At 39.8% G+C, this 11,710-nt stretch overlaps 1 protein-coding gene across 1 annotated transcript; it reads right to left on the bottom strand.

Annotated features, from left to right (window-relative positions):
- Positions 1-2,228: 2,228 nt before the first annotated feature.
- Positions 2,229-6,839, bottom strand: LOC145784178 (tubulin gamma-1 chain). The gene is made up of 3 exons (XM_082595943.1): positions 6,036-6,839; positions 5,503-5,779; positions 2,229-3,629 (listed from the first exon to the last, which is right to left on the bottom strand). Exons 1-3 carry the CDS (start codon positions 6,827-6,829, stop codon positions 3,348-3,350), a joined length of 1,353 nt encoding a protein of 450 aa, XP_082452069.1. The 5' UTR covers positions 6,830-6,839; the 3' UTR covers positions 2,229-3,347.
- Between the last annotated feature and the right edge of the window lie 4,871 nt (positions 6,840-11,710).

Below are 11,710 nucleotides of genomic sequence, written 5' to 3'. Positions count from 1 at the left end.
TGTACGTAACATGTTGTTATCTTGGAGGCCACATTGTACGGATGAATTATAGCCTATTCCGTAACACACGATCCACTATCATCCATGCTTTGGAGAGGAAATTTTGAGGTAAACAACTTCTGTTCTGTGACATCATTGACAATATAGTTTGATTGTAACTTGTGCAACAAACAACAAAGGCAAGTAAATTGAGCAAAGCAGTGTTGAGATCAGTGTTGCCAACCTTGCGGTTTTTACGCCCAACTGGTCTAGTTAGTAGTTGGGCAATAGTAGGCCCAGGCCTAATTTTATCGGACCCGAACCGGAACTTATAAAACCGGTTTTAAGTTTCTTCGAACCTGAACCGGAACTGAACCAAATTTTGAAACAATCTTTGAACCAGAACCGGACCCGAACCGGAAAAATCAAACGGTTCGACTCCCTGATCCTAGGACTGACGAAGCCTTTGGTAGGTTATTTCTGGCAGTGTCGCATACTTGTAGAGGCTTTCAACCACTGACGCAGACAGGGTCACCGAGTTTGACCAGGTGTCGCTCAATTGAGAGCTGTTTTTGAAGTCGTTGTCCAAATGCACACCGAGAGAGCTGGACCATCGTTATTTGATTTTGCGTATTCTTAGTTTGAAAAGTCCGACGCTTAACCAAAATATTTTTTGAGAAGTTGCCCAGTAGGCCTTCCGATCGAAAAATGTATTTAGTTAAATCATCGGTGATCGTAATCTGCTAAAGTGGGCAGTGGCGCCCGATTTAAATAAACAACCCCCATCCGGGTTACCTGGAGAAGTAAGATTTGAATGACTTCTCTTCCTGGTTGAAGGCAATCTTGCCAGGAGCAAAAAACTTCCCCCGCCGATACCGCTCTTAGGGTGAAGCTTAGTTTCAAACACAATACGGTAAATCTGCGATCCGTGACGCGTTGATTGCATTTTGTCGGAAGGGGTAAGCCGGCCTAAATTTCGAATAATCTTTTGTTTAACTTAAGTAGGTTACGTAGTGTGGTTACGCTGGCATCCCCAATGTACTGAGTTTTCGTAATCACTAAAGCAAATCCAGTTTTGAGCGTTCGCAAAGATAATTTTTTTTTGCCAATACAAAAAGCATATACCGTAGCCTAGGCCAATCAGTTTTGACGATTCGATTTTATGCAAACTTCTGGCATCTAATCAACTGGACGTAGCCTGTCGACTACCAAAAACATATCGATTGAGCAATGCTAAGTAGGCTGATTAGTAATCCTTACCTTAAAATTGGACTAGCACGAAAAAATGAGATTCCGAAGACCGAACATTGGAGCTGGAAGTAGGTGCCTACACTACTTAGGTTAGGCTAAACACAGCCCTGCTCACCTTTTCTGCCCAGATTCGAACCTTAATTGCCACTGGGAAAACTAAACCTCGTAGATTGAAGTAGGCTACAGTAGAATTCGCTTAATTCATCACCTAAAGGGGATCAGAAAACTGCGACGAATTATGCACTTGACGATGCAGCAATGCGAAGCAAGTTCAAAACTAGGCTATAACAACTTCTGCCGGGACCGACAAAAATGTGACGATTAAGACACACTGGGGGAATTAAACGATGACAAATTCAATAGCAAAAATATTTTAAAAGATTTTTAAAATGTAATCTTGACACGAAATCAACACTATTAACTTACATAAACTCCTGACCTCCAACCATGTGTGCTAATGAGTTTAGTATTGGGCTGTTTGACACAAAATTCCCAAAATAGCGAATCATCTTTCACCCTCAGTCAGATAGACTCTGTTTTGCTCCCAGGATAAACAGAAATTAAGTGTAGCTATTTTTATACGCTGCAAATTGTTTCTTACCCGAGATGAAAGGTAAGTGCTTTGACATAGGACAGTTTTCCTTGCGAATCAGCTGACTTCAATCATGCGACTCAGCACGTGATATTCTGACCGATCTACTCGAGAGTTTTGATACAAAGAAAATTAAGTGAATGTATCGCCACAAGCAGCGTGGCCCAATGGGTTAAGGTTAGGGCAAGGAAATAGTCATTTCGATTGCGTGGGTTCGATTCCCACCCTCTGCTAATGTTCTTTTTTCTTCTGCAACTGAACTGAGTGCAAGAAAGATCTTAATGACTGTAATCAATTGACCTACCTTTCTTAAACAATGCGCCGCGGCGCAATGGTGATAGCTGGTTCGCATGGAAAACTGTCCTATGTTAAAGTGCCTACAGAGATGAAAGGCAAACAATTTGCTGTTTGTTGGTTTGTTTTATTGAAAAAAGTACTAGTCAAAAATTTATAAAAAATACCAGCAAGCGCCAACAAAACAATCATCATAGAAAAACAAGGCCACTAAACTTAGAAGCACAAAAACTACGCCATTGACTAATTATTGTAATGACTCAATATGGAGCATACTAGATGGTTTGGTGTTGAAGAGGTCAACTGGCTGGCAAGCTCTGACATCTGCGTCAGCATACACAAGCAGACGATTTCTTTTCAGACTTTGGGACAATTTTTACTGGACACTGCTTTGAGAAAACATTGTTTTGGGCACGAAATCACAACAGCGAACTTAGCGACGTAACCATCGCTGGTCAGCACCAGTGAGCGGTGGCTCTACCTTTCCGCCATATGTTTTTGCACAATGACCAAAACACAAATGTGATGCTTTCAAATTAAAATGTTTTGGTAATGCTCCCAGCTTTCACGATCCGTGACCAAAAGCAGACTCGCCGCCCCTGTTATCTAGCGACTAACTAATGCGTAAACAAAACTGTGGCAACGACGTCTACGACAAAACTACTCAGCACACAAAAGCACGCAACAATGAATATTGTGAAAAAATAAAGCTGTAGAACACAAGGTTCTGCAACATCAGCCACAAGCCCAGGTGATAATTTTGCTTCTAAGGGGTTACAGTGACAGTTGTATACTTCCTTCACACACAAGCGCAAAGTATTGAAGTTTGTGTAACAGTTTGCAGGTGAAGCAGCATTTCCTAATAAATTTAAGAAGCAGCTGAATTGGTCGGCCGACCATCACCATCAAAAATAAAATATAAACTGCAGGGTATAAGATCACAAGCAGAAAATGTTAAATGTACTAACAGACAATTGTTTTAAAGAATCTAACAAGAAAGCAGCCTCAAACTAAATTATTTGTCCATTCCCACATGCAGGGTGTGAGCAGTAAAATGTAAACGACATTTCACAAAGAGTTTGTTTCAAACAAATGTATAAAGCATCTGCGTAGACCTCTCTCCACGAACACAAATCTTGCGCCAATGGTCATATCTCTTCCTAGAGCTACTTTTGGGTAAGCCGTAATCAAAAGGAACAGTTTGTTTTCCATTGAAATCCGCTCAAGGATTCTAAGCTTTATCCCCCCACGTTAGATACTCGGGGGTGGCAGCAGCTTCGTACTCGTCGATGAGCTGCTGCACGATTTCGCGAGATGCGTCCATCTCGTCTAAGTTCTCTTTGAACATTTCCTCTTTTCTGAACTGCTCCAGAAACGCCTCTCGCTTTCGTAGCTTGTCGAACTGACGTGAGGCCCGCTTGAACAAGGCGCTGATGCTCGTGTGATTGGCCAACATAAGGCCACTTACTCTATGCGAGGATGGAATGTACGGCGATTTACGAGACAGAGCAACCTGACGAAAACATAACATACAAAGAAATTGGTCAATTCTTCAAGAGGTTTGTAAAAGATGAGCTAGAGGTGTATTTGTCAAAACGGATTGATCACATGGCAGAAGTGTACAGTCAACTGTACATATTATAATACTTGACATAACTTTCAATTAGGGGTGTTCAATTTCGATTTTCAATTCGATTCGATTTCGATTAAGGTGATATTCGAAATTCGTTTTTCGTATCGGACATATTCGAAATTATAGCCGCCCTTTCGGCTGAACGCGGTTGAAAGTAACGCGAGTGGCGCGAAATCTGTCTTGTCGCATTTTGCAAGCGAAAAAAGACTTCAACGATTGCGCATCGTCGATCACGTGACTATCACACGCTCTCGCTGGTCCAACGGCCAGTCCTGCACCAGGGATGCCAGGTTGGCATTTTTAATGCCAAATTGCACAAATTTCTCTCAAGAATGAAGATAGCTAGGTTGTGCAATAGCAGAAAGTGTAGGCTGAGCTTTGTCGCAGTTTTATCCATTTTTTACCGAATCCATAGGCGCCTAAGTCGTGGGTCAGGGTCGTAGCCAGACCGCAGAGCAAGGGGGGCAACTTTTTTTAGGGGGGGCAGAAAAAATTTAAATGGGCAAAATCATTATAATTGTAGCTGTTGCCCGAGAATGTTGAGATTTTGCCAAGGGGGGGGGGGGGGCGAATTTTTTTTCAGGGGGGTGAGGCCCCCCTGTCCCCCGGTTGGCTACGGGCCTGCGCATATTTCTGTGTGGGCGCAACTTTTTATGCTGTATTGATACATAAAACAATAGATGAACTAGCAATCGGCAGCAGGAAAACACTTTTTGAATGCAAACCGCAACAGCTTCGCAATAAATAATCACTAGAACGAGTTGCGATGCTACAATCCCACACCAGACAACAAAATCTGTCATTTTTACATTAATTTAATGTCTGCAGACGTTGAATCAATGTAAAAATGACTGATTTTTGCTTCCTGGGACATAGCAAAAATTTACCATTTTGTGTCGATTCAATGTCATCAGATGTTGAATGCACCCAAAAACAACATAATTTGCTACGTAGACGGAGCGTGCGTTTAGCTTTATGCGCTTGCAAACATACTCGATGTCGCTTTCGAGTCGAAACCTCTGCAGTGAAATGTCGCGGCAGTGAATCGCTCGCTGTGAAAATGAACTTGAAGTGTTTGGGATCCCAGCGACCTCGGCTCCAGCGGAGCGATCGTTTTCAAAAGCTGGCCTGACCGTCACGAAGCTGAGATCCCGGCTGACGGGTGACCACTGACCATGTCGATCAGCTTGATCAGCAGAATCATGTCGATAACACCAACATGGGCCTGGTGGAGCTGTAAACGTTATTTTGTGTTTTTTTTCGCAAATTTTTATGGCCCTTTTTCGCGTTTTCTATCGAATTTTCATGTCGTTTCTTTCAATAAAATGACATTTTGCAGTTTGGTGAATAGTTGTGATATTCGAAATCGAAATTCGGAAATCGAAAATAAATTGAATTTCGAATATTCAAATAATCGAAATTGAACACCCCTACTTTCAATATAAGACTTTCAGCTTGCTAGCGCACTCTCTATTGTGATTGCTTATTATCTTCTTACACGATATTGCATCATACAGATATTTTCTGTTTGGATAGCTAGGCTGCCAGAGAGATAGATGATGTAAAGTGTGGTCATTTATTGGTCATTCATAAAGCTGATGTCATATCAAATGTGTAACGCAGTTGTGGCCCGCGAACCAATCTGGTCAAGCGTACTTGCCTTTGGGTCGGCAGCAATGCAAGTTTGCAGACCCCTGATACAGTAAAAACAAAAAATACTTATTTACATTGAGCAAAAACATAAAGTCAATACCTGAATGCTTGCAGGTCCCCATGGAATGAACTGCGCCAGTTTCCTCTCTCGAATGCGCTGAAGACTTTTATGAACTTGTGTTGGATCAATTTCCCCCTGGATGATGTTGAGTATTGAGATGTAACAGTGTTGGTTCATCCTCTCCCGCCCGGTGAACACCATCATGTTTTTAGGCTGCAACAACCTTCTCATAACATCAAGAACAGTCGTCTTTCGCACGGAGGTCAGTGATTGGTCGCTCACCAAGGGAGTGTACCCGGTCATCAGAAAATGCAACCTGCACAAATACAAGCGATAGGACAAAGGTTCTTCGGCAGTGATGCAAAGTGGTTTTACATACATTCCGCTCTTTTTTTTCATAACTTTTGTTGAGTTAAAGAACTCTGTGCTCTACCTTCCTTCACACCGGATTTACATTATCTACCATTTATTTTTTATCACATTATGACGCACGAAAAATTGAAAAAGTGCACTGCTTTATACAACCATATACGATCATGCGAAGCCTTTTATTGCAATGATGAGGGCCATACCTTGGTGTCGGAATAAGTGAAGCAACCAACCCAATCAAATCATTGTTCATGTAACCAGGATACCGGAGCGTTGCGGTACTTGCAGACATTATGGTTGATACCATCTTGTTGATCTGGGAAAATGACGGGTTTTGGATATGTAGTCTCTCTGTTGCAATGTTGTTCAACGCTGTGTTGTCCAATACCACCGTCGCATCGGCGTGCAGGGCCAATCGTTTCAACGTCAACATAGTGTTGTAAGGTTGGACGACGACATCAGAAACCTCATCTTGGTTGGGGAAGACACTGTATGTTTGTATCAGCTTTTTGGGATATCTATCGTTCAATCTTTCAAGCATGTAAGATCCCAAGCCGGATCCAGTCCCACCAGCGGTTGAGTGGCAAAGCATAAAGCCTTCAAGGTTATCTGAGCCATCAGCCTCTCTATCAATGATGTCAAAAAGCTCTTCATGGATCTTCTCACCAGCATGGAAACCTGCAGCCCAGTTGTTACCCGCTCCACCGCCATGTTCCGATAAGTAGATGTTTTCAGGATTGTACAAATTAGCATATTCAGAATTCTTAATCGAGTTCACGACACGAGGCTCGAGATCCACAAGAACAGCTCTTGGAATGTAATGATCATCGTCAGCTTGGTAGAAGAACACGTCTTTCCGATCAGTTCCATCTGTGGCGAAGTCCTGCAGGATTCCGTCTGCTCGAATACCATGCTCTTGGCAAAGTTGCTTCCAATATTCAAAGCCAATCTGGTTACCACATTGGCCTATTTGTAAAGTAACTATTTCACGTGGCATTTTAACTCTTTCCTACGACGCCTAAAAAGAAATGCAATTTAGCTTTTATCCTACGTATGTCATTACATAACAGAAGTGCAAACGACAGCTTTGTTACTAGGATACCAAGGCGAAATCACAATGCAAAGACCACCAATCAACAATTCAACGTTCATGCAATTATTAAGCATAGTACACGTCAGCAGGAATGCAAAAAATTAGTTTGACTTGAAGCACATTGCAGCCTTCAAGAAGGCACACGTACAGTACAGATGTTGCTGTACCAACAAATCTTTCTCGCGTGATGCAGCTGAATTTTTGCATTCCCCTGTTTTGGAAAATGTTGTCAATTCTAATTCAGAAAATGCCTCCACAAACAGTACACAATGCAGTTTCAAACATAGCAAAATCAGCAATGAACTACTATTACGACAATCTAACAGTTAGACACTATACTACTCGTATACATGCGCTATGCATAGTCAGTTCGCTGTTCAGCTGGACATTCCGCTGTTCAGCTGGACTAAAATATTTCTTGAACATTTATCTAACCCTTTTCCACCACCAAATAATGTTCCTTGCCTTGCTGCTTGACATTTTAAGTTTGATTTGAAAATTTAGAGAAACTTTACGATAAGATCTTACAGTGTTGTTACTTTTGGCATGAACAGCGTTAAAAAAAAAAAGAAAACGTGAAATGCAAAGCACAGTGATCATCACAATGAAAATATTTACGTTTGTCATAATCATGCAAGAAATTTTGACATCAATGGCATCAACAATAGACGAATGGAAAGAACACGTTCATATTAGCATCTGACATAGCAGGTTGGGAACTTGATATTATACAAGTTTAACATGTTAATGCTGAAGTTCGCACGTCATTGATAAACATCCAATGTCACTGGAGTGCAGATGACATTAAACACGATGATAACAGTTCACTGCTGTTCATTTGTCATTACAATGATAAGCTTCAAGATTTCTCTTCTCAAAAAAAGCTTTCATGATCATTGAGTCCTCGTTGTGGACAGTCGTGCCATGGACTGTTAGTGATGCAACTGACTGATGTTGACAATGCGACATGTAGCTTATGAAAATAAACAGCAGTGCTGCAGCTGCACAAGAAATTCGACTGTGATGCAAAAGTGACACAATTTGAGTGACACGATTTGATTTGTCGAAAGTGTCATTATCCATTGGCGTAATTTTTTGTAAAAATTTGTCGAAATTAGGGGTGCTCTAAGTTATTACATGAAAATTGTCAATATAGGCTAATCAATTGAAAACTTGACCGATGGAAAATGTTAAAACAAATAACTCAATCTAATAGTAAATTTAACCATGTTTAGCCTACGTCATAAAACGTCGAATCAACATAAAAGAAGATAATTTTGTCGTATGTGTAATCGAATAGACTGCAGCGGTATGTCGAACGATCAGATAGAAATGAAAACAAGTTTTACATGCAAGGCAAAAGTGATCTTACATTGAATATTGAAATATATTCGACTTTAATTTGTTCACGTCTGCCTTATAAGGGTCTGCTACTATTCGGTGAGTCCGATTCGGTGAGTCTGATTCGGTGAGTTCCTAACCTCTAACCCTAAAACGGCAATGATAATTAGGCCACGGTACCCAATAATTAAAAAAAAAAATTGAAAAAATCCCCCGTTAAGGGATCGGACTCACCGAATCGGACTCACCGAATCGGACTCACCGAATCGGGCCATTCCGGCCTTATAATGCGGCTTGCTATAAATTAATCACATCCAAATTTGTTTCTGCGTGTCGTTGTCTTGGAAACAAACTCCGTGACAAGTTCTTCCATGTTTAATTTCTCCGCCAATTCGCGATGACTACCTATAACGGCCAAATTGTTCAGTCGTTGTTGCGTTTGAGTGCTGCGAAGGTAGGTCTTCAAGCGTCGTAATAACGAAAAGGAACGTTCGGCTTCACAGGAAGAAGTCGGCATAACAATGTAAGTTACCAAAGCTGCATATATATTTGGCATTATATCGACCATTGACGGCTGTGCAATGAATTTCTGACGTAGCGTATTCACTGTCACAACATCACCGTCACGTTTGCAACAAGCGAACCACTGTTTGCGTTCACGCAGCAAATCCTTGCGTTCCCAATCACCATCATAAAATTGGCTTACTTTCGTAACATCGGCTTCTTTCATTGTGGGATTCTCTAGCAGCTCTCGTAGCAAGTCTGCCATTTTCTTCGAGCCAGACAAATTGTTTTCTCTCGAACGGCACTTTTTGATGCAGTGCGCGTGTTTGTGCTTAATTGTTACGCAATAGTACAATCATGTCTGCCCTTGATATGTGTGGCGCTGCGTGCCACACACAAATGTAAAACACTGAAAATATTGCGCTTTGGTGAAACGACTTTCAAGAAAGAAAAAAAAAACGTTATTTAGCAATACAAGTTTCCATTTGAATCGGTGTATTTTGTATGCAAACCAGGGCCCAGGGGTGCTCTCGCATTTATGTTGTTACCTCAGATTTTCATTTTGGGGTGCTCAAGCACCCTTCGCACCCCTGAAATGACGCCTATGTCATTATCTGAAACGTTTTCATATAATTATTGCAGAAGTAAACATGAATTCTTTCAGCTTCTTTTATCCAAGGATTTGCTTTTTTCCTCATGTAAGATCAAGTCATGATTAATCATCTGTAATACACTGCTTGCTACGTAGAATCCATCCAAGTACAGTCTTCTTGACAAATGGAAGCAGCACTCCGTACATTCTCAAATAGTCTTGGTATGAAATAAGACTTTGGTTTCAAAGTTTATAATTTTTTCATTTAAACAGCTTCTTTTTTATTGTCAAAGTAAAAATTTCTTGTTTGCATAAATGCCAGAAAATGCACAGTTCAATGTAGTCTTCATCTGGATAAAATATTTTGTGAAGATCTTTGCTTCAAAGTTTTAAAGACGTGTTAAAATAGATCGCCTTCATAACAACGCTTTGGTAAACACAAGCTGTTCATTGTAGCACTATGCAGTAGCTACACAACTGTATGTAATCGAGTCTTCTAAATCAAGTTTTCCCCCTAATCACTGAGCTCATTCATTATGCCACCAAGTCAGCTTTATAGCAACACCTTTTCAAGACAGGGTACTGGGCAGCTAATTTATATTTTAATGGAACACTATGCTATGAGTGACAGTGATTGAAAATCTGGTTCAGTACGGTATATAGTGTGAAACTGTGCATGCTTTAAAAATATTTGTTGATAACTTGTACAATTATAACACAGTACAGCTAATTTGGAAAAGCATTAAACTATTATTTTAATTCCTATTTTAAATAGGCATTGCACTCAAAAACACTTAACTGTATACAATTAACAAGCACCAGTTGATCAATTACATTTCAAGATGAATCCGAATCCGGTTAATTAAATAGGCTATATGCCAAAACATTTCCATGCATTCAGTCCACGCCTTATGTGATTATCCACTATACAAGTAACAGGATCCATCTGTACTTATACATACATATATGCAATACTTCAAGATATAATCATGCAAAAAACTTTACATGAGTTACAAACAGCAGGCCTAGTCACTTTACGTCAAAAATTGTGAAAAATAAAGGAGTGAGCATTTGAGTTGTGAGATTTCGAAGCACTTGTCATATTAAACACTCGCTTGCATCATCAATGGATGAACTTTTGTATTAACCGATAAAAAATGTCATCATTCCTCTCAAACTTTAAATAAGCCCAGACACAAATCAAGAAATTCAATCGCCAAGTATTTAGGGCCCGATAACATGTTGATTGTGTAAGTCAGAGAGCATGAGCACTTTTACACTACATAACAAATTGTGTCACGAACAACATACATTCATTAGGTCACAAACAATATAAAATGCATAACTACAGATAACAATCAGCTGTTCGTTTGAAAACATTCAGAAAAGCTGTCAAAGTGCACAAGCAAATTAAAAAAATTCCAGTTCGAAGACTGGTCCTTACATTTTGATGAAAAACACATTGTGGAGAACGAGATTTAAGTAATACAAAAGTAAAAATGAATGCAAAACCTTCAAAGGATAAAAACTTAGGTGACTCTACCTCTCAAGCAATAAAATAGGTTACTGATAATTATGCAATGTATGGAATAATCATTGTTGATAAGAAAAGCCTTAATACTGGTAAGGAGTGGAGTTGGTTTACAACTGCACAGTGGCCAACATCCAGGATGGAAGCACGGGAAGTGCCGCCATCAAGCCGGATCGACATTTGTCGATGTTCAACCAATCCTTCTACTCTTTACCAATACCAAAAACAAGAACGAAAAATCATGGAGTAGTAGTAGCAAATATTGTTTAAAAACGTTGGCTGTAAAATCCAATTTATAAGTTGCCAGCACGTTTTGCACACAATGTTCCATGCAGCAATGGCTCAATTGTTTGGATAACATAGAAATTTTCCAAAAATTAAACATCAATTTGTGCCTGAATTGATGAAGAATTATGAGGATTTAAAAAAAAATTGTTAATGCTACTAAAGCGAATCATAGTAAATCAAGCCAGATATATGATCTGTAGTTTTCGCACCATTTAATAACGACATCAGATTTTTTGAAGGAAAAAAAAGTATTTTCATGTTGATTATAATTTCATGTTAACCCTAATCAGCAATGCGAGACAAAATTAAAGAGCAATTTTAAGAAAAGTTTATTTCTTTAAAAGGATGTTAGAAATGATTTTTTTTTACTTCATTCCTTAAAGCAGAGCTTTGCATGGATCAGCCAAGATTATGGACTTATTGATAGTCTTCAAAAATATTGATAGTCTTCAAAAAGTCCAAGAGAACACTGCTCAACTCTGTTGAGTCCAGTAGTCAACCCAAAAATTTTGTTCATTCCTATGTTATC

The sequence above is a fragment of the Aplidium turbinatum genome, chromosome 15 (genome assembly GCF_918807975.1).
Source record: "Aplidium turbinatum chromosome 15, kaAplTurb1.1, whole genome shotgun sequence".
Taxonomy (NCBI): Eukaryota; Metazoa; Chordata; class Ascidiacea; order Aplousobranchia; family Polyclinidae; genus Aplidium; species Aplidium turbinatum.
This window is presented reverse-complemented; position numbering and strand designations above follow the sequence as displayed.

Excerpts from the sequence above, each read along its gene's own strand:
- LOC145784178 (XM_082595943.1), bottom strand. The coding sequence starts at position 6,829 with ATGCCACGTGAAATAGTTACTTTACAAATAGGCCAATGTGGTAACCAG. Across the intron at positions 5,780-6,035 it reads TCACTTATTCCGACACCAAG|GTTGCATTTTCTGATGACCG; the intron begins GTATGGCCCTCA and ends GTATTTGTGCAG. Across the intron at positions 3,630-5,502 it reads GGGGACCTGCAAGCATTCAG|GTTGCTCTGTCTCGTAAATC; the intron begins GTATTGACTTTA and ends TGTTTTCGTCAG.